Source organism: Larus michahellis, chromosome 6 (genome assembly GCF_964199755.1).
Source record: "Larus michahellis chromosome 6, bLarMic1.1, whole genome shotgun sequence".
Taxonomy (NCBI): Eukaryota; Metazoa; Chordata; class Aves; order Charadriiformes; family Laridae; genus Larus; species Larus michahellis.
This window is the reverse complement of record NC_133901.1, coordinates 69,839,296-69,866,582: the sequence shown is the minus strand read 5'-3', so window position 1 is coordinate 69,866,582 and position 27,287 is coordinate 69,839,296. Positions and strand designations below refer to the sequence as shown.

General features: G+C 39.5%; 1 protein-coding gene across 4 annotated transcripts in view; it reads right to left on the bottom strand.

Moving 5' to 3' along the window:
• Window positions 1-27,287, bottom strand: part of ZRANB1 (zinc finger RANBP2-type containing 1) — a 45,014-nt gene that overhangs the window by 5,924 nt on the left and 11,803 nt on the right. Inside the window, exons 1-9 of one of the 4 annotated variants that reach the window (XM_074592899.1) lie at window positions 26,636-26,822; window positions 25,904-26,001; window positions 24,299-25,197; window positions 13,371-13,558; window positions 11,609-11,762; window positions 9,076-9,147; window positions 8,302-8,500; window positions 4,433-4,553; window positions 3,427-3,556 (exon numbers count right to left, since the gene is read on the bottom strand). In XM_074592899.1, the coding sequence (XP_074449000.1) occupies window positions 3,427-3,556; window positions 4,433-4,553; window positions 8,302-8,500; window positions 9,076-9,147; window positions 11,609-11,762; window positions 13,371-13,558; window positions 24,299-25,112 (1,678 nt within the window). In that variant the 5' untranslated portion in view covers window positions 25,113-25,197; window positions 25,904-26,001; window positions 26,636-26,822. Of the gene's footprint in view, window positions 1-3,426; window positions 3,557-4,432; window positions 4,554-8,301; window positions 8,501-9,075; window positions 9,148-11,608; window positions 11,763-13,370; window positions 13,559-24,298; window positions 25,198-25,903; window positions 26,002-26,635; window positions 26,823-27,287 lie in introns of those variants that run through there. The other 3 variants (XM_074592896.1, XM_074592895.1, XM_074592898.1) reach the window with 3 other exon arrangements.

Genomic DNA, 27,287 nt, shown 5'->3' with positions numbered 1-27,287 from the left:
GTCGGGCATAGCTATGCGACCTGTTTGGGACTGGAACTAATCTCTTTCCCTCACCATAATCGATACATTGAAATTCAGCAACTTTTTGGAAATTTTTTTTCACTATTGTTTTATCGTAGTAAAAATGCCACACCAATAACTTCCCCGAGTCAGACGGCTGTGCTACACTTTCCATTTCTCCGTGATGTTACGTGATGAGCTGCTCAAGAATGAAATTTCAGGCGTTACGATGGAGAATATCTAGTGCCCTGAAGATGTATAAAAGTCAGTCGGATATAAAAATCGAGCAGGTAGTGTGACAATACTGATGACATGCACACAAGCCACAGAAAGTAAAGAGTACGGGCTAACACCTATCCTGGAAGCCAGCCACATCGGATTGAGTGCCTCCAGCCTGATCTGATGATGATTTCACTCAGTCACCTTTTTCCTGTTTCATTTTAAAAGCTGTATATTCGCGCCACTAAATACATGCAGCTAGACCAAGAGCAAACTTAAGGCTGAGTAAATGGACCTTTCACTGTCAAAGCCTTAATATTTAAAGAAGCATTAACAGTCAATTGCAATCTAGGAAACAAGGAGGCTGTCAGTTATGGGATTCACAACAGTTACAGCAAGGAAACCAAGCTGGAACAAGGAATCCCTAGAGAAAAACATTCTGATCAGGGAGAAGGTTTTGGGGGCGGACAGGGGGCTTACAGTGCCTTCCAAGTGCTCTGAACTGAACCCATGATGTTAAATAAATGTTTAAAAAAAAAATAGTTCATTTCCTCATCTCTATTATAAACCACAATCTTTGTTTCCTCTTTCTTTTTTGGGGGGGATGTCACATTAAACATCGCAAGTCAGAGAGGCCCAAGCGCTCATCAAAGCTTCACGGAAGGGGCACGTGCCACGCAGAGCTCACACACAAGCCCAGAAGAGCAATTCCCGTACCATTTACAGACTCGGCTTGGCAGCCCGAACCACTCCGAGACCGAGGGCTGTTTGTTTCAGCTGTGCTGCGAGCATTTAATTAGCACACATTAACCACAAAAATGTGGTTGGACAGGGATGGAAGTAACGCCACGTCATTTGACACAGGACTCCTAAGTTTACCTGTTCGTGGGGCTGTGTGATCTATGGATGGATGGATGCGGCTTGTGGCAAGCAAATCACAAGTCATAAATATTTGGCTGACTAAATTCCTGGAAACGTGTGTCTAGCAAAAGGTTGTCCCAGAGACTGGGTTACCTTCTGTTTCACAGAGCAAGAAAACAATTTCAGCATATTTAAGCCATGTAATGCTTGTCTGCCTCAATGCCCAATCTATAAAATAAAAACATTTTGCAAACCACTCAGCCTTTCAGTTAAAAGCAACACAGACCTCAAGTGTCAGATCTGTATCACAGGAATAACTGTTCTTTCCCAGTCTATCCTTTTATCATCTCAAATAAAAGATAACATATAACTACAAAAGAGTATCAAATTTTACGCTCTCCAAAAAAAAACATTTCACTTCCTCACATAAAGAAGTTTTGTCGTTGCCCAGAACTTGCAAGCCAAACAGCTTCTCAGATTTTCTGAAGACTCTAAATAGTTAGAGTAGGCCATACATTTGACATTAACTCCACAGCTTGGAGTTGTTCTGTACATAGAGTTTGCGTCCAGCTCTGGAGCCCTCAGCACAAGAAGGACATGGACCTGTTGGAGCGGGTCCAGAGGAGGCCACGGAGATGCTGAGAGGGCTGGAGCCCCTCTGCTGTGAGGACAGGCTGGGAGAGTTGTGGGAGTTCAGCCCGGAGAAGAGAAGGCTCCGGGGAGACCTTCCAGCCTCTTCCAGTCCCTAAAGGGGCTCCAGGAAAGCCGGGGAGGGGCTGTTTGCAAGGGCACGTAGCGATAGGACAAGGGGCAATGGTTTAAACTCGAGCAGGGCAGGTTTAGATTAGACATTAGGAAGTTCTTTACACTGAGGGTGGTGAGACACTGGCCCAGGTTGCCCAGAGAGGTGGTGGAGGCCCCATCCCTGGAGACATTCAAGGCCAGGCTGGATGAGGCTCTGAGCAACCTGATCTAGTTGAAGATGTCCCTGCTCACTGCAGGGGGTTGGACTAGATGGCCTTTAGAGGTCCCTTCCAACCCAACACACTATGATTCTACATTATGGGTCTGACAACTTCCACAGTTGGCATACTTTTTTTAATATCACAAAAAGAGATATTTCAGGAAGTCCTCAACTAAGCTATAAATAAATAGTGATGAACTGGTGAAAACAACTGTAGGACAGTCATCAAGCTGATAGACTTGAGGCCAGGAAGATGGCCCATGGGCTGAAGAAACGCCCTCCCACCCTGTAACACAGTGCAGCAACTGATCAGTTCTCTCCACATCTGTTTTCACTGCTGAGCATGTACAGGTGCTCCTTATGTTTTTTTCCTGGAGACAGGCAAACATTAAAGTGCTAGTATCTAATACAGAGGAAAGTCACCTAAACTCGTATTTGGCTTGCAAAACAGAATATGCATCTTCAGAAATCTACAAATCTATGTCTAAGCAAAACTGGACTCAGTCAGCTAAACGTCTTTATATTTATCTTAAGGATAGCTAAGCTGCTTGCCCAGAAGACAAGGAAGAGAAAGTCAGAGAGAACCTGGTCAAGCTGTGCAAAACTATAGTACTACTTGAGAAATAGGTCAGTATTTACATCACACGCTGTAAAGTGTGAATTACTGAAACACAGATTTTAAAAACTTCCTTTTAACTCCATCACGGAATTCACTTTTGCAGATAGTGATATTTACATTACCAGTCAACCAATATTTTGCAAGTGTAACTAAGTTACCTAATCTTATACCTCACATAACAACTGTCGGTAGAGCATTTATGAGCAGAATTCCTTCCTTTTCACTGGGGAGTGACAGGGCAGTGCCCCTTCGTCCTCACAGCACCAGCAGGTACCAGCGGCACGGGTGAGAAACTGCCAACGCAAACACCTTCTGCCTGCCTCGCCCCCAGCTTTATGAAGCACACTGGAGAGCCTCCTCCAGGAAACACTAAATACAGTTTAGTTGCTAAAATGAACACTTAGAGTGTTACAGAATTCCAAATTCCATTTATTAAGCCTCCTGTGTCTTACAGCAGTACAAACCACACAACTTTCGGTAAGTTCTCATAACCAGAATATTTTATATAAATTACAGACTAAGGGCATGTTGAGTAGAGATCTAAACACATTTTTACTACAGGCAGCATGCCCACCATACCATGAGAAACTGCCAGTTTTGAGGGGATTGTTTTAGTCTTAATAGCTAATGAAAATTTACCTACACCATAATTCCATCTTCTTCCAACTAGTAGCTTAATGTCACTCTTCTTTCGACTTCCTTTAAGTTTATGATTTATAGCCGAACCATTTTTAAATCTAAGTTTGAAAAACTAAAGGCTTACCTTGAAAGCGGGTATATCCTAATGTTTCTCCTCGGAAACTCTTATAATATTTTACTCCATAAACTATAATTGGTCTTCTAAGAATATGTGCAAGTACAAATATGTGTGTCTGCTCCAAACTCGCTCCAGGCTAAAGCAAACACAAAGACAGACATCACTTGAAACAGAACTTACCATTCTCTACTTTGAAATTTGAAAAAAAGTCTCCAAATTGAGACAGAAAATGCTTTTAAGAGTAATCTAGCTTTGACAGGAAAAATGAAAGACTACTACCTATCAGTTGGAAATAAGCAAAAACATTTCAGCTTGCACAAGAACTTAATCTCTGTCAGTGGTAATTCTTTGTCCTATTGCGCAGACTCAAACTAACATATCTCATCCCCCAATTAGAAGTGAAACTACATAATGTTTAGTCTAAAAATAATTCACTCATCTGAGGAAAGGTTAAGGTAAATACCTTTTGATGATAGCAAAAGAGCACATTGAAAAAAAAAAAAAAAACATGAGAAAACAGCACCAAAATCATGTTTATACTTTAAAGGAGCAGCTAAAACTATTCCAACAGTTGGAAACTTATAAGAATGTAAATCTCATTTTGGAGGGGAGTTATAAAATATCAGCTTGTTAAAGTTTCAGTAGTGTAAGCTTCCAGATTTGTAGCTATGTCCTAAGAGGTAAGTGTTGCAGGAGCTAGGAAGCAGGACATTGTATAGAGGATTCTGTATTAGTTTATTCTACAGACTTCACTCTGACACCAAAAGAAACAGACTTTTTTGCACTCTACTGCTTAATAGTAAGCTCAAAAATAAGAATTTTAAAATGAACTTTACCATCCTGGCAGGAAGAGTCTACCGAGTAATACTTTTAAGATTGCTGGCTTAAGAGGAGTTTTTTCTTTTATACATGAAAATTCTTATTCCTGAGTAATACACTGAGTCTTTGAAAATTCTTTTCAGGAAGATCAAAATATCCTTTCTAACAGCCATCTATAAAGAAGCTTTCTTACCTGGCTCGCAAGCGAGAGTATGAATGCCCAGTCTTCCTGCCATTGCTCCTCTCGCAATGAGAAATGTAAACCAAAGCTTTGGGAATACCACGATTCCCACTCTTTCCAGCGCGTATAGAACCTAAAATATTAGGGAAAGAAGAGTGGTAAAGACAAAAACATTTACTCAACCACCATATACCTGATAGCAATATCCAACCCTTGTAATTCTTTGTCCCAATTCTGTATAGGAGCGGGAAGAAAGAGAGCATACGTCAGGAAAACTGGATTTTATTTTAAATTATTTTTTTAAAATCTTCAGGAGACTCCATTTGATCATCTTCATTTAAGAGATCACTTGGGATCGCAATGCCTACAGCAAATACACTGTAATAGATGCAAGTTCTGGCAGCCTCCTGGATAGTTCAATACTTCTTTGTAATAGGTTTTTTGAAGCCTTATTTAGGCATATTTAAGTGTTGATGTACAGGGAACAAAACCAAGACATTCCATTTCACATAAGAGGAGCTGCTCATTCTTCTCACACGAACAATACAGGTATTCTCTATTGTTGACCATACCACGAGCCCATTAACTATGAAGTGCTTGCGTACCAACTTCAAATAAACCACGGTTAAGAGGCAGATTCTATTTTATACCAGTTTTTGTAGCAAAGAGTACGGTAATTTCACATTATATGGAGTAGTTATAAAACAGCATGGATAAAAATAAAATCTAGAAAGTGGGATTAATCCGATTTACGATCAAAGTTTTAAAGCCACAGGATTTCTATTTTTCTGTTTTATTTAAAAATTAGCATTCTTGTACACTAGTTTAGTCCTAATATTTTCTCTTTCTTAATCAATTACAATGAAAAATGACCTACACATTAAAGAGCAGATGCTGGCTTTTTAAAATTTTAAACTCAGTCCAATCACTGCACTACGGAAAGGCCACAACTTCACATTAGGAACACGGGTTTAGCGAAGGATGCTAAGCCAACTTTTAAACAATGGCCTTTACTGTGAATACAAAGAAACCATTCTGAAGTTCATCTTATTAAAAAAGCCATTGAAATGAACTCATTTAATTACAATCTGAGAAAATTAACAGTGAGCGTGTGTGTGGGGGAGAAACCTTTCCTTATATTTTCAGTAAAGATGTAATCATCCTAAAGTCTTGGCGTATATAACAGCCATCACCAACCAGGCTGGTTTTCCCAACTACAGCTAAAATCCTTGCATGGATTAAAAGACCTATTAGTAAGCCATTTTGATAGGTCTACATGCTTACTCATAGCGATATAACTACAGGGAATCTTCTGGATCTGTGTTCCAGTTCCTATTCAAATACATCAACTGCTTCCATTTTGCAGCTGAAAGATATTTTGCCTGTTTGCCCCCCAGAAATCTCCAACCGAACACCTTGTGCTAAATGAACTAATTGCTAGGTCTCCTGAAAGTAGTTTAATCAGAATCTGCTTAACAGAAAAAAAAAGGAAAAAAAACACAAAACAACCCCAACAAACTTCCCCACAAAAGCTCTGACGGGGGAAAGTGTTTTCCTAAAGAAGTTTCTTCCTCGAGTTCATCAGCTACAGACATAGTTATCTGTAGATGTTCACAGGGGGCTTTTTCGATAGCCTTGTAGACAGAAGTCAAGGCTTAAAATGTTGATCTCACTTAAAATAAACTTTTCAGTTTAATACAAGAGGACTGAATGCATCCATTAAAAAAAAATCATAATCTGAAAGCCAACTTATGGCATATGCCCATTCTCCACCAAGAGCTAATGGTGGAATACAAAAAAGGACAGATCAGAACACACTTTTGAGTAAACTAAAAAAGTATAGTCATTTAAAAGGTGAGTGGAAAAGACTCCACGGGCCAGAGCCTCTGGGAACTTCTCTATTGAGCTTTTTCTGAGTACCAGACACTAGACTGTAAATAGATTCTTTTTTGTTCAGCATCTAAACAAACATAACAAATTGAGGCCAAATGAGTTACATGAATGTTCTGTGTCTGACTATAAAAATACCCAGTTTTAAGTATCTTTGTGAAGGCTTTGAAGAACAATTCCACTAGATAAAAATTTAGGTGTACTGTTGTTGAGACTAGTGATTGCACTGAAGAGCCTGTTCCTTCAGCAGCTATCATTAAAGCCAGTGACAACAACACCACTTCCTATCTGCTACGCATCCTAGCCCACAAAATTAAAAGTATCTTCCCACATAGAATCTATACAGCAAGTACAGGACATACAGGATGATCAAGTTACAACACAACTTCACTAAAAGACTTCTCACACCCTCAGTCTGGATTTTTTGAAAGGAATTATGACTCAAGTCTGATCCAGTATCACCACTAACATGTCAGTTGATTCTTCAAGAATTTCCATCGCTAACAGCCTCTGCAGAGCCTCCTATTAAAGATGGAGCTCTGTAGAGGCTGGTACTAGAACCTGCGCTGATTTTTCCAATGACAAACTAGCAGTTAAGATTGTCCAGGCTGAAGGTAAGCAACTGTACTCAAACAACTATAAAGGAACACACAAATCAGTTAAAAAAAACTGTGCTTCCAGCAAGGATGAAGATCAAGTGAATTCAGAGTAAAATGCAAATTCTGTCTAGAATATGAACTAAAAAGCTTAACCAGTTTTAATACACTTTAAATAATGAGTGTTATGTTAGATACAACAGTAAGTCAGCAACAGTTAACACTAACATTGTGAAAGACTGGTTTAAACCTCAATAGTTTGCAGCATGTTTTTGGATACCATGCTTGGTTTTGTTACCATAAAGAACCAAACCCGATCTATCATAAATTTCTGCTCTGGCCTCAGGGGAACTGCTTGTGATGCCAGGGACATTCCTGCGTGGTCAAGATGCACGCTCCATTATAAACAACTCTGGAGTAGTGACAGATCCGAATCAGAGACAGGTTCTCGGAAGAATTGTTATTGAAACACCATTTTATTGAATCCAGCTCTCGGTAGGCTAATTTAGGGAGTTTTCTCCAAACAGCCCGCAGTTGGGGACAGTAATCACAACAGCTCCTTATAGGTACCCCTAAAACTAACCTTTGTTGTTGATTTCCTGTACAGCATGTACAGCAAGGGGACAGGCCCTTTCTCTAGCACGTCTGCTGAGCATTCCTCTTGTCCTTGACTACAAGAACATAAGAAAACTAATCGCCCATGACAGACTCGAGAGCTGTTGGACACCGCTGGGGTCCAGCTCTAAGAATTTTTCCTCTAGCAGAGGCAAACCACAGTATTGGACTAAAAAAGGTTGCCAATGTAAAACAACAGAAGTTGATCTACAGAATGATGAATTAATTCTATGGCCAAATGACAGCACTAGTTAAATGTCACTACTCTGCTTTATTGCTGTTATTTTAGCAGACAGAACAGGAACAAAAAGAGCAACACCGAATAAAGCTGTAACTAAGCAGATGGAATGAAAATACTGAAAAGTTTATAACAGAATAAAAGGCTATCTTCTATTAACAATCTTCTGCAAAGCTTCCACCAACGGCAGCAAGGCATGGCATGTGCATGATTTACATTGCAAGTAAATTCCAGTCTTAACTGCGGTTAGCGCGCTCTTGACAAGGACACAACATAAAAGTATTTTAGTCCATTTTAAATGCTATTTGCTGAATATCACATACCACCACTGAGTTCAGAATGTCCAAGTTTCCAGTGCTCACATTTAAAATACACTAGATGTAGATTTCTACATGAATCATGCCGCGACTCAACATTTTGAGGCCCACAGTCCACAGTAAATTGGGGAGTGGTGGTTGTGTTTCTTTTTAATACTATACTACTATTGACTACTATGCTACATAGTAAGCTATCTTTAAAGTTGACATAAAAAGTAAAGTTACCAATGCGAGCAGTCATGTAAACTGTCGTGAAGAGCTTTCCGCAGCACTGAATCCTTGTCGTAAATGCCCCAAGTGGCTTGTAGTACTGAATCAAGCAGGCAGTCCCCTGCAGTCCGATTCCAAAGTGCATATAACCTGCTGTCCAAGCGCGTACCCAGTTCCAGTGACCAGTTGATAATGGGAGATTCCTCTTCTAGCTCTGCCACATGACAGAAACCTCTTTTAAAACTTATATTCATTTGAAGTCTCAGAGAATCTGAACAGTACATTAATGGCATCATCTCAACAATTTCCCCATTTACATGATAAAACTAAGTTTTCCTCCATACTACAAAAATAGGTGAACTACAAGAGTTAAAGGCATTCCCTTGGGCAAAATACTCTCACAAGAAGAAGACGAGACACACAAAACCAAACCATACCCTTAAACAAAGTTACACATCATTTGTTTGAGGATTGTTATTGAAGGGGAAAGATTGTTCATTTTTTTTTAAAGAGCTTGTGACTTAAAACTGTAAAACTTCAAAAATCTTTAAAATTCAAAGATATATTACAAACATGACTTCTACACTCCATTCTCTCTGCCTCATAAGCAGACTGTAAATGTTAAAATTAAAATAATTCCAGGGTGAAAATTAACTTGAAAGCATCAAAGCTGTATTTAAAACAAATTAGGCAACAAAGTTACATATATACACACACTTTTTTTTCTGTAACAGAAATAGTCTCTAATGAAAAGCAAAGTGAGATTCTAGCCACTTTCCAAGCATTTACCTTTCTGAACATCTCTATCAAGTACTTCGTCAAATAACTTTTCTTGGACTGTGGGCGGTAAGTCTTCAATATCTGGCAAAACAGAAAGCAAATACAAAAGTCACTTAACGTTACTGTAAAAGAGATGCATTACCAGCTGATGCTCAGAACTTACACAACAGCTTTTGCCCTATTATCCCTAACATCTCCTCTGAAAAGCTGCTATTATTTTCAGATCTGTCATTTGTGACCACAGGCTTTGTAGAGCACTCTGAAGTAGATACGTATCTCAGACTGACCGTCATACCTTTTATGCAGAAAGGATTGTCACAGCACGTGTAGGGTAAGAATGGATTTCTCTGAAGGAGAAAGTGAAGTAGAGAACCACTCTGAGGTGGGGGGGGGGGGGGGGGGGGAAGAGTATTTTCAACCCTACTATGCTTAGGACAGCTTCAATCCTAAGCAGTAGTTTTCCACCCATGTGAATGGCTTCCCCTCCCCAGTCTCCCCCAATGGACAGGCACAGTTTGCCAAGAAACTTGTTCTTGTACAGAACACCCACTTTCTTAGTCATTTCATGCAGACTTCAACAAAATAGTCCAGAGAACTATTGTTGGTCTGCAGGCCACAGTTTGCAGGTTAGAAAACAAGGAATAATAACTATTGAGTTATGACATAGAGAACACCGCTACTGACAACTGTTCCAAGACCTTTACAGACATCTGCAACTGTGGATCTACCATTATTTAAAAAAAAAAAAAAAACACACACAAAACCAAAACACCCACACACAAACACAAAGGCAGAAAACTGTGTAATGAGCAAAACTCCAAAACTCTTGTGACTCCTGTATCATGTAAAACAATAAACACACATTCTAAAATGCAAACATTTGCTATAACTTAAAGATTTACTCATGGCCTGCACTGCAGTACAGGATAATTAGTACAGGGTTGCTAGGCAGATCAGCGACTAGAGAAACTTTGCTAGCTTTAGCACAATTGAGAAACTTAAATAAGGGAGTAAATCAAATAGTTAAACAGAAACATCTAATATCCCCTCAGGCTGCCGAGGGGATAATGACCAGGTCTGAAGTGGTATTTCAAGGGTACTAAGATCTCTCTTGATCTCTCCATTCCAGTGTCAGATCTGCCCTTCCTGCTCAGATGTCCAATACCTCAGGGCTTTGAAAAGTGAAGTCCACATTTAGGCACCCAAGTTGCTACTGAAGCATATGATTGTTTGGTGTAGGCAGAGAGTTGTTGGGTGGTCTTTTTTTTTTTTGGTAGGATTGGGGTTTTTTTTAAACTAAAACTGGCTTACAGTGTACAGCAATCAATTTAAAAGTTTTGCCCTCTAATGTCTGTGCATGGGGTCTTCAGAAAGATCCTACCCGTTTATTTGAAAGATCAAGTGGAAGCTGTTTTTTAAACTACATCATATAGGTAATATCTGAATAGGATTGTATGATTTATACCACTATCCTTGGAAATGCTTGTCTTGAGACCAGCTTTGAAGTGTTGACTATAGAAGATGTTCAGTTGGCTAAGTATGATGGAAGTGGAAATACATTGATAGTCTTGGCATACAGAAGCTTTTGAATGTTCTTATTCCTTAACCATTTAATGGCTATTACATGTGTCAAAGAGTTGCCCAGTGGTTTAACATGTACCTCTTGAAAATACTGAGCAAATTCCTCATGTGTGTTACGAATCATTCTGTTGCCCCTCGTTCCCTTCTCTCACCCAGGCAGCCAAAGCGTTGTCTCTAGACAAAAGATGTCTCTAGAAGCCATCTGCCTCTCTCAGGTGACCCACACAATAAGACTGAATACAGCCCCATAAAAAGTTGTAAAGAAGTAGTAAGTATTATTTGGACGCTTTGAAGAGGAGGAGATGAGGTAACACTCAGCCAAAAAGGTTCCAAATACAATTCTTAAACGCTACTGCTTTTTTAAAAGACCAACGGATCTGCTGATTTGTACAGTTTCCATCTACACATTTGCTTACCTCTGATAGCATTTCTGTTAAAGGAAATAGCTAGTGAAGATTAAAAATCTTCTAATGGCTTTTTGTTAATAGACAAACATTCTCTTGATCGCAAAGTACCTCAAGAGTATTCAAGAAGTGCCATTGCTATAACCAGGTACAAATGCAAAGAATAGCTCTGGGCCTTAACAGAAAGGACTGAAAGCTAACACAGCCATGTGAAAAGTCATATTAACAGCCCAGAAACTTCTGGGCTCCAACTGTAACTTCCAACACAGCTTTTCCTTAGAATACACAACTTTTCTTCGATTTCCTGGTGTCTGAAGGGGACAACAGATGTTCCCTTCACACAACAATGTGTGGGTTTGAGTGTGCAAACACTGAATATTAATAAGCAAATTCAACTACTAGATCTGACCTAAGCTATTAAAACTTAATAAATAAAAACATATATACACACACCACCACCATCAGAAAGTCAAAGTATAGATCCAAAACAGGCAATTCTCAACTAGGCAAAAAAAAAAAAAAAAGTCTTCCATCAGTAAGAAGAATTTCATAACTACCTGCAGGTAACGTAAATGTTACAAGGTCAGTCAGAAAATAGCAAGCAAAGTCTCCCTTTCGTTGATGAAGAGATGCAGCAATTTCACGGCGAATTTGTTCTGTGACCTCTGGACACACCATGGCAGGAATGCACTTCGCTGCATGTTGTGATACCTGTAACATAACACAGTTAATGCACTCAGTATTATTTCTAGTTAAATACGAAGACTCAGGAGCGATAACCACCAGCAGACAGTATTTTGTTAGCAAGTAATGCAACAGAAGTATAAACATTGGTACCCTGAAAGATTAAATGTTTAGTGACTCTCAATGAATTAACGTCTCGTTTTCCATGTAGCTGATAACATAGAGCTGGTTAAAAACCTCTTTAAATCAAAGAAGTGAATTAACAGATGACCACTTCCAACAGCAGCAAAAGGAAAGTTAAGAAATAGATGAGAGCTAGATAACAATAGGAAACATACCTCAAGTCTTATGCATGAGCCCAGTCTACACTTAACAAAGAACTTCATTACCACAGCACAAGACAGCTTCCTACAAAGAATGTTCCCAAAAACTATTAAGCTAAGGTACTTCTATTTCTCCAGATTCTAATCATCATTGGCAGCAGGAACTCATTCAATGACACAAGGCAAGTGACAAGGGGATAACACTGACTATATAAAAAAAAAACCCACATGTTTAAGAGACACATTTTCACTAGTTAATATCCTAGCAAAGAAAAGTATCACTGTGGCTCAAACACTACTAAGCATTTTCACAAATGGTATCTTGAGTAAGTACCCCTAGAAACTGAAACAAAACCAAACAGAAAAGTCTGTAAGACAGCATTTCAGCAAATTAACTTGTTTTTAAACATGTAACTCCATCCACCCAGACAGCTATGTAGGCAGCACAAAACTACTGATATTAGCCATATACAAATACATACTCTGCTCAAGGGTTTAGCTACATTTGTGCTGCTTCATCTACTTTTTTTAATTACTCAACCCTGTGCATTCCGTCATCCTTATACACTTCTCAGGGATGCTACTTTTTCTAGGAACACATGCTTGAAGAATTGCCTTAAGCATCAAAAGAGGGAGTGAGGCAGAATAAGAGTTTAGCTCTGATCAGGTGAGGAATCAGAAGTCTGAGATGAAGAAAACAGACAAAAGGAGATAACAGAATTACTTATGGGCCTGGTGAGAGGGCAAAGACAGAGGACCACCATGCAAAAATATGCAAGAAAATGGAACATGCAAGAGCAAGTAGAGCAGAGAGGGGAATCAACCAGTCTATAAAATGGTCAAAGAGTGGAAAAAATGCAGTAATTTTGCAAAGCAAGAGGCTTGCCTTTCTCTAGAAGAGAAGCTCCCAAGAAAACCAGGGGAGAAAGATCACGGTACACTTATTCATTAACAACACTCAGAAAAAACTACACTGTCATTGATCTCAGTGTTTTGCTTTCAGGGCATTTCCTCTCCCCCACCCAAAGCACAGGAAGCCTCACAATAGCTCACTTCCAGGTCAGAATGTGTGCCAAGACTGCTCATTAATGAGAAAACTGAATGTCCTCAAGACCAGCACATACATACAAGCCTTAAAGTGAGCTTGCTTCTTAAGGAGAAACATCAGCAAAGGCACAAAGCAGCAGCTCGTGTATTCTAAAAATATTAGCCTCTGTCTTGTAGCAAATCAAGTTACATGTCACTGGCTGCAAACAAGGGCGCCATTACATAAGGTTCCTATTCAACCTACGCAAGGGCCAAAGTAACTCACCTCCGTAAGCAAAATTGCCAGCATATCTTGTCTCTGAAAGCGTATCGCCAGATGTACAAGCGTGTACCCAACGTCAAAAGCAGAAGGGCGATTTAGCAGGCGTACTTCATCTGCAGTAAGCTGGCGGGCAATATCTCCTCCTGATGACTTGTAAGCTTCAACAGCAGCTAAATCACCTTCTACAACTCCTGAAGGAAAACAAACAAACAAAAAAAATACAATTAATTTTAGCCAGTGAACTAGCCACACTGGATCAAACCACCTTATTTAACACAGTTTATCTCTATCTTTTCTGATACAGACCTAACACATAAAGCATCAACTGCATACCAAGAATCTTGGAATTTTTATTTTTATTCTTTTTTTAAAAAAAGATGACAACAAAATATTTACACTTACCTCACCTCCTACACCACTTACACTATCCAAACTAGTTGGAAGATATGGCAGATCAAAAGCCCGCTCTGAAGTGGTGCTGAGGACACTTGATGAAATACCTGGCATAATATACTCACTAGCGTTCCATTTGATCAGCAGTACTGAAGTAAAGTCATACATTCATAGCAGAGAAATTAGTTTGATTATTGTATTGTCTTACCAAGACTCAAAAATTGACCAGAAGGGAAAGAGCTAAGTCTCAATGGCACCCGCTCCTGTTTAGGACCAAGATGCAAACACCAGACAAAAAAAAAAATCCAATCCAAAACCAACCAAACAAAAAAAACCCACACAAAAATCCACACAACAAACTGAACTGCCTGCTACCAGAGAAGCACATGAACTGCTGGGTTGCTGGTTAATCCGGGATTTGGGAAAGCATTCTTAGCTCAGCCAGAAAGTCTGTCATTTACAATACTGAGATTATACAGCTTTTAGAAGAAATGCAGAGGAAAAATGGACTATCAGTGCAAGACCTTTCTCTACAAACTTATCAGTTCTGCTTAGGAAGCCTCTACAGATAAAAGTTAGATTATTCATTTCAACAGTGGTGTAAAGCAGAGAAGTTACAGAATACAAACTCGACTGCAAATTTCAGTCGTACAACATCTACCCATTCATCAAGGATTCAAAAGTCCTAACGGGTCAGGGCAGAAAGAAAACAATACAGAATGACAATTTCTTGGTTTTCCAATGCATGTCTCTGGTCTGCCTGTACAGGGAGACATTCCCATTCCACTCCAGCATTAACGTTTCGTTCTGCTTAACTGCCTGCCTAGGTATTCACCCCAGATGTGCTAAAGAACTAGTTAGACAAGAGTTATGTCTGCCCATTTTAGTTCTTGTTCCATTAGAGTTAGAACTCTGCTGGTAAAAAAATAATTTATTTTAAAGAAAGGAGCTGCTACTGATGGAGAAAAGGTACTTCATGAAGGAAAATGAACACTGAAAATTCACTGGTCAGGGTTTGGAGACTTTCTCCAAAACATGCATCAAAGGAATGCGATTCGGGATGTGACCAGCATAGCTGCACTCCTGTTGCAACATTTCCACTTCTGGGTGGAACTAGAACACACCAAACGAAAGGTACAGCTTTGTCAATATATGCTGTATCCATAACAAGAATGCCCAGTGTGGCATTTTATTTCAATGCAATCACATTTAAGCGACTGATAAGGCAATACCAAGGCTGCTTGTGAGATGCTTCCGACTAAATGCAGCAGGCTGACTTGTTGGGTTTGCCTTCTTTTTTTGGTTTTTTTTTCAGATCTATATGTATACATAGATATTAAAGGCAGACCATTTCTCATGACCCACTCTCTTAAAGTAAATTATACTACAGCCATGGCACAAGACTACCCATTAGGTCTAAGGCTGCTGCTGAGAGGCCATCACATGAGGTCTGGCAACGCCATGAAGCACTAATGACTACAAGCTGCAAATAAGGATCCAAATCAGCGACATGTGCTGTATGTGGCACTGCCATTTCTTGCAGTTTATTCCCACGTCTTCCAATACTTGACATTCCCAAAGGCCCCATATCCTAGAACCAATTACTAAAATTGTTATATAAACTGTCATTTGGAAAGTACAGTTCTAAACTTTGCTGATGAAGTTTAAGGTAAAGAACAATACATATATCAAAACCAGGCAAACTGTATATGCTTGCTAGGCCTTATTTAAAAAATGGAGAGTGTAAACGTGTTTTAGGTAGAGGGTTGGCAACACTTGATCTAGAAGCGAAGAACAGTGATGGTGTGCTAAATGACAAGTCAAACTAGCACAGTTACAGCTCATGGAGGGACAGTGATGTGACCATGTGCATGCATCGTATCTGGTCATCCTCTATTCCTTAACCCAAACAGCCAAGTGACTATTTATAGGTGAGAGGGAAGGGGGCAGGGGAAGGAAGAAAAGGAAAAAAAAAAAACAACAAACACCACACCAAAAAAGGCATCAGGGAATTCTCAGATCAAGTTCAGACAAGTTCACTTCTGGATGCACTGTTTTGTAACTGAGTCTCAATAGATAAACATGACACACAAAAAAAAAAAATCAAACCATACAGAGCTTATTTTGCCTTTTTTTTTTTTTTTTTTTTTTTTTTTTTTACACAGAGCCCATCATAAGTTTACTTCCTTATAAGAAGCTTCCTCCTGCAAACCTGCTGCATGCTCTGGTCTGGTCTTGGCCTGCACTGCAGTACTGTGAGCCAAGTACCCAGAGCATCACTACTGCAGGGCCTCTACGGTCACTGCTATCTCTTTGGCCCCTCTTAGCCACAGCAAGAAGAGTCCAAATTTCTCTTTGCTCATTCTACCAAATAACTACTCTATTTTAGACACTTCAAAGGAACAGGGAAAATTCCTGACAGCTCATCAGGTGCCAGCCTGCGTACAGTACCGGTCAGTACAATCCAAGGCTGCACTGAGCCAAAATATAGCAATAACAAGCAGATTGCCAGAAATCTGAACCAGAAAACACAACTCTTGCCTCAAAACTATGGGGTAAACTTGCCTACAGGCAACATTTGTAAGAACTGTCTGCAGTTCCTAAATTCAGCATCAGCACTCCAAAACGAAGTCTCAATATGCTTTCGTTGACAATAGGAGGCACATTCCTACAATGGCTTTGATTTCTGTCAGATGAATGAGAGCCTCCAATTAAGTCTATTTAAATAAAGCTTAACAAAACACTATTTACAAGAAATATTACAGAAATATTTACTGATGTTATAATTCACTATATTTCATAACACACAAGTGCCTGATTACTTACACAAGCAGCCTTTGAATCATGTTCCGATACAGTGCTGTGCCAGTTGGATTATTCCCCACTGACACCCCCTGCATTCCGCAGACTGTTAAAATGTCAAAAGGAAGAGTGGCATTTGCCTGAAGATTGTTCACGCAGCACTCGGGAGCGCTTCAGCAGCCAGACCTCTTGAGAGGGCAAAGCTCCAATTAGTTACAAGAGCTACATGACTACAAACAGATCCTTGTGACTCAGTGGCTACCTCTGATGAGTAGTCATGAGAAAATACAAGTGCGAGTTCATATTCTGGGTTTACAGGTTCAACTGTGTTCCCATTCACAATTCAGGCATTTCCTCTTATTGGAATATTCTTTCACAGCACCAGGAGCCAGGGGTTTTTTTCTTCTAGTAAAGCCCCAGCTCCCACAGATAGCCCAGATCAGGAATACTCAATCTCAGTATACATGAGAAGTATAAATGACAGAGATTAAGAAGGTTATTTAAAAAAGACTACATTTAAAAAACATTAATCACCCAATAATAACTATTCGTACATTGCATTTTACAATCTTGCATTTTTCCTGCTACAACTGTTACAACCATCTTTTTTATTAGATATCAGACACTACCTTTGCTCATATTAAATAAACTCATAATTAGCCTAGCTGCTAAAACCAAACTACTTCAGATAAGGTGCTATTAAATTTATTCTTTAGAACATGTAAATATTTATAGGGGTTAGTACAGTTACGTAAACCTGGAAAATATGCAAGAGATTACACGCATATCTAGAAAACTAAATTCTGTTTGCCCAAATTGCAGAGTCCCAATGACTCTGGAACAGATGGATGTAAAAGTTTCCAGAGAAAATACCGTAGCAGCAGCCTTTATTCACTTCACTATCTTTCTGATAGTTCTGGAGCACACTGGCTGGTACAACCTGCAAATAAAACGGGGAAATTTTTTCAAATAGAGTGAGATGCACTTCTGCCATTTTTCTACACGGCAGCGGAGAGGCTGAGGGAGACAGGACTGGGCAGCAGCACTGCCTGAGTTAAATGTTCCTCAACAATACCTCAGTTGCGCTGTAGTGGAGACAAACGAGTAATTGCAGAGCAGCAAGATGCAGAGGGTCAGCCAGCCAACAGCACCTGATTCTGCAGGAGGCTCCTGAGCCTCAAAAAATTTAAATCACTGTACAAAGGCACATACGCAGTCCTACATATACTACAGGGCAGGCATTCTAAATCTTGGAAAAGACTGAACAGGACTAACCTGAAATAAAACAAGCAAAACCAAAGATAATTAATTTCAATCATATACCTGCTAAAATAAATACATTTTTTGCTAAATTAATGGAAGAGCGTGAAGATGCCTCTGTTTAGGTAAGGTATCTAAAGTACAACCCAAAGATTCAAGACTTCTTTGATTCAAGGAGGTAGCAATGCTACGCTAAACAATGTGTTACCACACTTGAGTAGACTACAAAAGGAAACACTTCACCTTAAGGAGGTCATTGTGACTCCTATGTGGGACAACTGTAATCGACTTCACGATTCCTTGAGCTGCTTGGTAATAAAAGGCAAAATTCTCAAAGAAGCAAATTATACATTTTAAAAGTCAGAAGTAGAGACAGATCCCTCTGTAACATACACCAGATCAGGAACATGTGCTGCTTCTCTTCTGTTACACATAGAATTGCAAGTGGTCTACATCATAAACATGCTCTCATTCACACAACTACAGACTGATCCCAAGATTGCTTTAAGTGCCAAGGGGACCTTCCAGCAAGTGAGGGGCTGATCGACCAAACTGACCCATTAAAACCTAATTCTGACACTTGTTAAAAACCTAACTGCTCCTCTAGCATTGAGAGTGCGGAGGAGCTGCAGTTTGACCACATGAGCTGCAGCATCCTCTGGAGCTCAGCCCTCACACGCTTCCAGCTATTCACCAGGGGCGCATCAGGTGGCCATAAAGAAAGGTTTATTACCAATAACTACTCCACCATTTCAGGATTTTGAGCGCCAAAAACATCCAGTCTGAGAAGAATTTCTCCTCTGAGAGGAAGAACTCCTTTGCAAGCAAATATGACACATCAATTAATACATGAGGGAGGGATTATCTGAAAAACCTTTATGGGCCCCTAACCACACCCTTCTGTTCATTCTTCTCTTTCTTCATTTCCAGGACCTCCCTTGTTAGTATTAGCACACAATCAACAGCAGACCACTCTCTAGGTAATGACAGCTCAAGACAGAACCTTCTGTATACTAAATTGTTCAAATCCTTCAAGCTTAGCAACTCACATCAGCTTAAAAGTAAGTAAATAACTTCAAGACGACATGTACCTTAAACCTGAAGCCATCCAATGCATGAGAGTGTGGCTGTCGTCTATTCTTTTTTTTCCCATGCAAACAGCTCTTACCTCTACATACAGTCCACGTAGTATGTTTCTAACATATTATCACAAGACAAAGCAGCACACACGTAAGAAGAACTGTTGAAAGATGTCCTTATCCCCTCTCCTATCTGTCAGAGATATCCACACCCCTTGCTGCATTAACGGTGGATCAGTTGCTTGCAGGGTTGCACCCAAAAGGAGGGCGGGACAGTGGAAAAATCACAAGTGATATTAAAGTTAACCATCAGTGCTTTTTAAATTGATCACTTAATTATTTTTAGCACGAAATATCACTGAGCATTTGGAACAAGATGATCTTTAAGATCCCTTCCAACCCAAAACATTCTATGAGTTTAAAAAAGCAGCCAAGAGACCAAAATAAAAGTGTGTTTCAGGAATTACGATTTCCTACCAAAGAGTAAGGCATACAGAGTTTTACCTACTCTGAAAGATACACACACACAAATGTAATGTAGTTATGATAGAATGTACGTATAGGACACAGACAACAATACAACAAGATTTCTTATCAGGTGAAAGTTGTAAGCTTACATCCTTACCTGTCCCAGCAGACAAGTATGCCAAGTCATGTTTCCCAGTATCCCAAAGGAATGGGGGGAAGGAGGCCAGGCTGCACAGCTCACACCAGGGGCTGTCCCCACCAGCCATTCCAACAGGCACCATTTACCATATGTAGCCAAGGACACCTTGGCAGGTAATCACCTGTAAGTGACTAATTCATGCTATACTTCCCCAAACAGTTCCAGCCAGCCTAAACTGACACCAGCAAGGACCGGTGCCTGACCCCTCCCTGCCTCCAGCAGCTCGTTTCCACCCATACACTTCTCACTCCCTTATTACAGCATAAACAGCCCCATCAAGGTTTAGCTCTACCATGGATGTGATGAGGAAACCAGTCTGGCTTTACTAAAACAGCAACCAAAAAAAAAAAAAAAAAGACCCAACCACCACACCCCCCACAAAAATATCCCCTCATCAAGCTTATCGAGCTTCATTTTTAGCAAGATGCACTTCATTTGTATGCTGATAAACAAACACGCCAGGAGGACAGAACAAGCACACAGGAGGACAACTTTGGGTGGCAGTGCCAGCTGAGAGCCCCTTGGTACGTCAGTCCCTTCAGGCCACCTTTATTGCCAGCAAAGAGCCACAAGCTCCGCAAGACACGGAGCAGGAGGTGGCCTCCATCTCTCCTGGAGCTGGGGATGCTGCCCAGCCAACTTCACACTGAAACCTGGACAGGATGACTCTCCTTTCCCACTGGGTTTGTGAATGTTTGGGTAACGTGTTTGGCATTATGTCAGAAAACCGAAGGGAGAAGAAAAGGACAGAAGAAAAAACACCCTGTAAGAGAGATTAAAGTAATCAACAAAGGGAAAACTAAGCAGACACATACGTAGGAATACAAGGAATGAACTAGGCAGTCCTTTAAGGATGTACTGTAAAACAAGATTCATTACAGACTGGTCTAAATATTTTGGATTTGTTTAAGAAACACACTCTTAGTTGTTTTGTTCACACAGCTAAGAAGAATGTGCGTCTACTTGGTTTTGGAGCCACCATCCCCAGCCCAGGGAACCTGGCCCGTGATGGTGGTAGCAACCTTACTGACCTGAACTGAACGAGCAGAGCACACTCTCTTGCAGCAGTTAGGAAAAGGAGGAGAAATGCAGTTTACTTTTAATCTGTGGGGTGCAGCTGAAGCTCTGGAGTTACACATACAACCCAAGGATCCCCAGCAGTGCCTGGCAACAACCACGCTCCGCTAGCACCACTGTAAAACCCTCAAGTGCCAGGGGAGGTGAAGCTCCAGCAAGTACTGAAGTGTAAGCCCCAAGCAAACTCTGAACACTAGAAAGATTTTATATAGCCATGGCCATCTTCATCCATTTGTACTACTTAAACCCAGAGCCAGCTGTAACTGGCTTCACCAGCCCCCACGGCAGTACTGCTCCACTTGCACATCCGATTCCCCAAGCCCCACAGGCTTCCAAACCTCCCCTACAGTCTCTTTAGTGTAGATAACCACGAGTTATACAAAAGACAGTGAAGCTTAATTTTAAATACATGTTAGCTTTTCCCCCCTAAAGAACTGAGAGTCATCTCGGACTTCACATTAACCTTTTACTAGGCCAGTACAGTAGAAAACATCGCTGTCCTTGCAGAAGGCACTCGTAATTTCTCATCATAACTCAAACTGGCATTTGTAGCAAGTCATATTATTCAACAGCCATACTTACTAGGTGTTCTGCTTTGACTTTAATAAATTTTAACCAAATTAATCAGTTCTAAAATCTCATCCTTTTGAGAATGTATCATTTGACAGATACTTGGTTTTTGCAGCAATGGATGTGAGTAACAAAAATAACATTCAAGTACATTTACTTGCAGAGTTTGAAAGGGGGAATGCCACTACTCCTTCTGATTCGGAAAGAATACCCTCCATCAAGGAAACTACTCATGCTGAAATGCAAGAGTTGCACTCATCAGTTTGCACTATTTTGTACAGCCTAGATTTGCAAGGAATAAAAGCCTTGATGGCATATTTGTTTACTGAAGTGGGTAGAGCACTAATGGGTGTCTCCAGCAAAACAAAAAACCCCACAAACACACACACCCAGGTACTTTTGTAAATCCACACAAAATACACATCTGTCTTCATTTTTCAGCTAAGCAGAACAAATGTGGGGAAAAAAAGCAGTCCAATACATGTTTTCAAATGAAACATGACATTAAATTTAAAATCTAGCAAAAAAATTTGTATTAGAGTTGAGCTGCAAAGAGGGAGTTCAACTAAACAGCTGTCCCAAAGTCTTAAACATTTTCTTTGGTACCTTCTGAAAGATAATATCTTCTAAGAGAAAAGAAAATAACCAGTCTGCCAAGAATTACTCCTACTCCTGCTCCTCTACTCTTTATTTTTAACTTCAGGGAAAGCTACACTTTGTACATCCAAAAAACTTTAAACCGTATCATCTCTCCCACATAAGGCAGATTCAAAACAATTGGACCCTCCACAACTGAGTTTAAACTTGGTGGTGTGTGGTCTGAAGTTACCAAATCCTAACAAACCACCACTTGTCAGCTGGACTATGGTAACAGGCAACATACCAACTCTTACTCCATCAATTTTCACAAATTTACTTGACATTTAACATGAACTTGTCCTATATTATAATTGTGTTTGGTAAGGATTGAGAAGAGTTCAGCTCAGCTAAAAGTTCACAAGAGCTCCAGCTGGCTAATGAACAGTAACTCACTAAGTCACAATAACCCCCTTGATTTCAATGATAAGAACATATGCTTCAGGCAAAATTGTTCAGTTGACAGTTAAATTGGTTTAAGTATGTCACACTCAGACAACAAAATAACCAGCACAAGTGTGGCTTATTGCTTTTAAAATTACTGGTTAAACTGGTATACCTTCCCAAGACAGATACGCTCTGCAGAACGTCCAGAGACAACCACAAAAGAAATCTGTAAAGCTTTCATCAATCCCCAAGGTTATTCCTACTACAAAGAGTATTTGGAAAAAGATGGCATCTGTGATATGCAAAACACAATTCTGAAATGAAGGACTGATAATTAACAGCTCTGGTTGCTGATTTTTTTCCCCTCAGTTAAAAAGTTGAAGTATACTAAGTTTATAAGTTACAGTACAGAAAGAAATCCATGAAATCTTTCAGCAGAACACTTATAAAAATCAGCACACAATTCCATTTGCATTCTGGCTTTCTCATCAAGGTCCCTTCAAGAGACCTTCAAACTATTTTAATTTTAAAAGAACCAAATCATTATTACCTTAAAAAAACTTCATGAACATAGTTTTGAGTTTCACGTGCAATTGTATAGTCACAAGCAACATTAAGTACTTGCAAAATTCATGTTCTTAACTACGAACAAAACTATTCCTGCACAGATTAAATCTGAAAGTGTGAAATATTTTAAGTAACATCAGAATAGTAAAAAAAAAATAATCACTTTTCAAAAAGCAGAGGGAAATAAACCTTAATATTTAATACAATTGCTATCAGAATGCAAGCTAGACGCTCGTAAGGCACAGTAACGAGCCCCAACAATTGATCTTGCACATTCAATAACTTAAACACCATACAGAATTTCAGTTGCCTCATTTCAGAAGGAAAAAGCACTGCGTGTCTGCTAGCACGTAAGAAGCTGAAGGTATCAGGAAATATTGAGAGATCTAACTATTCTCAAAAGGAAATGTGTCCAACTATTCACGCAACACAAAAATAAACTGGAATATTTATTAGCTCAGAGAAACCAAACCTATGATACCCATAAGAACACTGACACCTGATCCAATATATTAAATAAAGCAGCTCTGCAAATTAGTTTCTCGATTATAACAACTATGAAGTGACTTCATGAAACATGAAGGAACAGTACGAGACATACCAGTAGCGCTAGAGTTTCAAATGAAGTGTTTTACTCTAAAAATAGTTGCGTATTTTAAGTGTTTAACCTGCTTGTATGCTAGAGCACAAGATATCTGCTTCTGGAAAGCTACAGGACAAAAGTTAACTCACAAGGTCAATAACTGAAGAAAACCCTGCTCTCACATGTCTCTGTTCTTTAACAGCATTGGGAGAATTATCCAGAATTTCCTTAGGAAAGCACTAAAATACAAAACAAAATTGGTATTTGAATTTTTTGAAGCAGTCAACTACAAAAATACTTTCAGAAAGCCTGTAAACATTTACAGCACAGTATCTGTATTAACACAACATTATTACTTTCAAGGTCAGTATTACACATGCAGTTTCTTGGAGCTACATATTTTGGTGTTATTTTTAACATCTGACAGAGCATCTTGTACCGTTGCAAGCTCTACACTGTTTACAAATACTCCCAAGCTGCAGCTGCTGATTCTAGTAGTGTATCTTGCCATAGAAAAAAGAAGAGTAATTTTAATTATCCAGTACTGGCATTTTCTACAGTAATAATATGTATTACACTGTTCTGTAGACTGGTTTTGTAATTTTTCCACCTTTCAATGACTACACAGAAAAACAGGATTTGGTTACAAGGATATCCATTTCTACAAAAGGTCAAAAAAGTCCAAGCATAGTTGGGAAACATGTCCAACCCTGTTCAGATTATGGATGAACCCTCTCTTAGCAGGTGCTATTTCAGGAACTTTTACATTTGGATTACTTTTTAAAATTAAAATGCAGAAATTAAAAAAAGCTGTTTCAAAATCAAACGTCAAGTTTATGTTTTAATTCTTCATTCTCCCAAAATACCTAACCACAAGCATAACAGTATAAGGTAGCAGCAAACAACTTACCAACACAAGCATTTAGAAACAGCCAGTCAGTCTTTTTCATTCTGTTTTTAATTTGCTTTAGTTTCTTGAAGTCAACTTCGAGTTCTTCCTTGCTGCCAACAGCTCCAGCCAATTCAATTCTTTGGAAGTCCATTTTCACATCAGATTCACGTTTGGTTGTAGGTGGAGATCTTCTTTGGCTATTACCACTACTACAGCTTCCTCTCCATCGAGCTCTGTCTTGCTCGTTTATGATTGAAGAAGCCTCTTCCGTGTCTGCCAGTTCTATTGCTTCGATGTTGTTGGGTCTGGGATGATCACATACAACACACTTCCTGGCCTTCGCCCAGTTTTCGTATGTACAAACAGAACAAGTCCAGTGCTGAGCCCTTGTGTTTAGTTTATTTCTGTCATTGTATTCCTCGCATGGATCAACAGAAAAAGGGACTGGTCTTGAACCAGAACCTGAAGACTGAGGAGACTCTGTGGGACTCCTGGTCCTGCGCTGAGACAAGCACTGAGTACATCTTATCGCTCTTGGCCAGTTCAAGTACGTGCACATGTGGCACGACCATTTATTTGCACTTTCCATACTGTAAGATGATTTAACCCTTGGTCTTGCACTAGAATCCGGACATATCAAAGGACTACTCCCTCCTTCAGTGCTCGAAGGATCCCAGTCTCTACCAATATCACTTGAACCACTTTTAAATGGATCTTCTGTGATAATTGTTCCACTAGGTCTCTGAGCACGACACATGGTACATTTGATTGCAGATGGCCAATTTTCATATGTACAATACTCACAAGCCCATTTAATTCCACGCTCTGTCATCGTGCACTTCTTGAAATGAACTGCGTCAGGCAGAAAGCTAAGTAATCAGAATACATCATTAGTACACAATGGTTGCATAGGAGCTCTGTTTCAAAAAAAAAAAAGTAAATGAGATTTAACCTAGTTGATGTGTATTGCATCAAATATAAAAATCAGGCTGGGCAAGCAGGCAATCTTTTTTTCTTGCTACTATTAGAACATTTAGAGGGAAGAAAACCACTATGTAAAGGATAAGACTTGAGCTAACTGCATTTTAAATGCAGAATTCAGGATTTCCTAGTGCAGAAAACTCAAGTTCTGGATTTCTGGAGTTTCTTAAACTTGAACAGAGGCTTCCAAAACAAATTCAGAAAACAGATACACACTAAGCACTGAGAATACTGGAGAAGAGACTAATGTGGCTACAGAAACAAGTCACAAATATTAAATTATTGAATTAGAACTCGATATGAATACAGCAGTACAAGAAAAGGAACACAAAGTCTAGATCCTGTGAACTCTATTGCAAGACCTCACAGGACTTGAAAGGAAGGAGTGTTACAAGTGGGCAGCTATACAATGAGTAAGCAGTTTTTTCAGAAAAGTAGGTGCAGGAGTTTGCATAAAATGCATACATTTTAAAATTTTATACATGTGCTCAACCAAGACTAGGCCTTGACTGGACATCACTTGTAACAGTAGCGTTACGAAGTTAAAATACCACTTAAAAGCAAGCACAAGGTGTGTGTGTTGACAAACTAACACAGTATTTTCATTCTATAAATCCAGATTTCAGTCCAATTCCAACTCACTTTTTCTCTAATGAAGAGGGGATTCTGTCTTCATGCTGGCTCAGATCTTTTCCTCAGATTGCCAAATACAAAGGATGAGACTAAGCAGATAACTATTCCTGTAAACAAAATAAAAACAGACTCATTAGAGGTTTCCTACTGGACCTGAGTAACCAGAAAGTTAATTATTAAATGCCACACCTACTCTGATCCCAATTTACTTGTTTAAACTCAGTCATGACCTGCTGAGACTATAGAGTGGTTAAAATAAACCAATATTTATAAAGAACCAGTCGCCACAGAAGCAATCAGTCTGCTGAAGTAAAAGCACTAGATCCAAGCAAAGTAAAATCCACACCAAAACATATTTAAACACTCTTATTGGAATCTGAAACAGTATGGGGAAGGAAAAAAAAAAAAAATCTTTGATCCCCTCCAGTTTGTGTAGAGGGCATAATAGAGGAAAAGGGTGAGGCAGGTAGGTAAAGGACAAATAGAAAAATATATACAGTCTATTTCCTTCCTTACCACAGAATTGTTACCCAACATATAAGACTCAATTATGTGCTATTTTTAAGCATGCAAGACTATTTAAAATACAAATGTTATACTGATTGACTGACAATTCTCATTCATCATATTGCAACTCTCTTGGCTAACAAAAACACCTAGAGTCTAGTAAACAAAAACTTGGAAGATAAGTTAGACAACAGGATTACATTCAAAACCAGACATATCAAGGTTAGTTTATACCTGTTCTCCAATTAGAAAATGCTTTATGAGGTAATACATTCTTCACCAAAATACCTTCACACACACCTTGCTCTACCAAGGCATAGCTAAACGTCCACTTATATTTGTCACCCTTTCTCCTACTCTCTCCCTTCCGTGGGCTCCAGCAGGCAGCACAGGATTTTTCCAGCAGCTCGACTCTATCTATTCACCGTATCAGGTGGCTGCATGAATGAGGGGCTATCGCATGGCCAGGACCGAGGAGAGGGCAGGACTATCCTTTTCAGCAGCAATCCATATTTATGCTGCATGAAAGCAGATGAGCAACCAGGAATGCATAAAGCTTTCTCATAAAGCCCGGGTTCTAATATTACTTGTTTGAATAGCCTGCAGAGCACTTCACTCCCACCTATATGTTATAAAACTGTGTCAGACTAAGGAATGTGCTGAGAAGGCAGTTAGCCTTCCCACTGCTTCCCCTCCACCATTCACCCAAAGAAGTCCATGCCCATGTGTAATGGGAGAAAAGGAGCAAGATCATACTAGGGTCTCCCTATCTGTAATAAAATAAGTGAAAAATACATGCATATACACAAGAATACAAAGTCAACTTGATTTTACTACAGGTGACTTCATAAAGATGACTTTTTAGAAACTTGGGAGGAAAAACAGT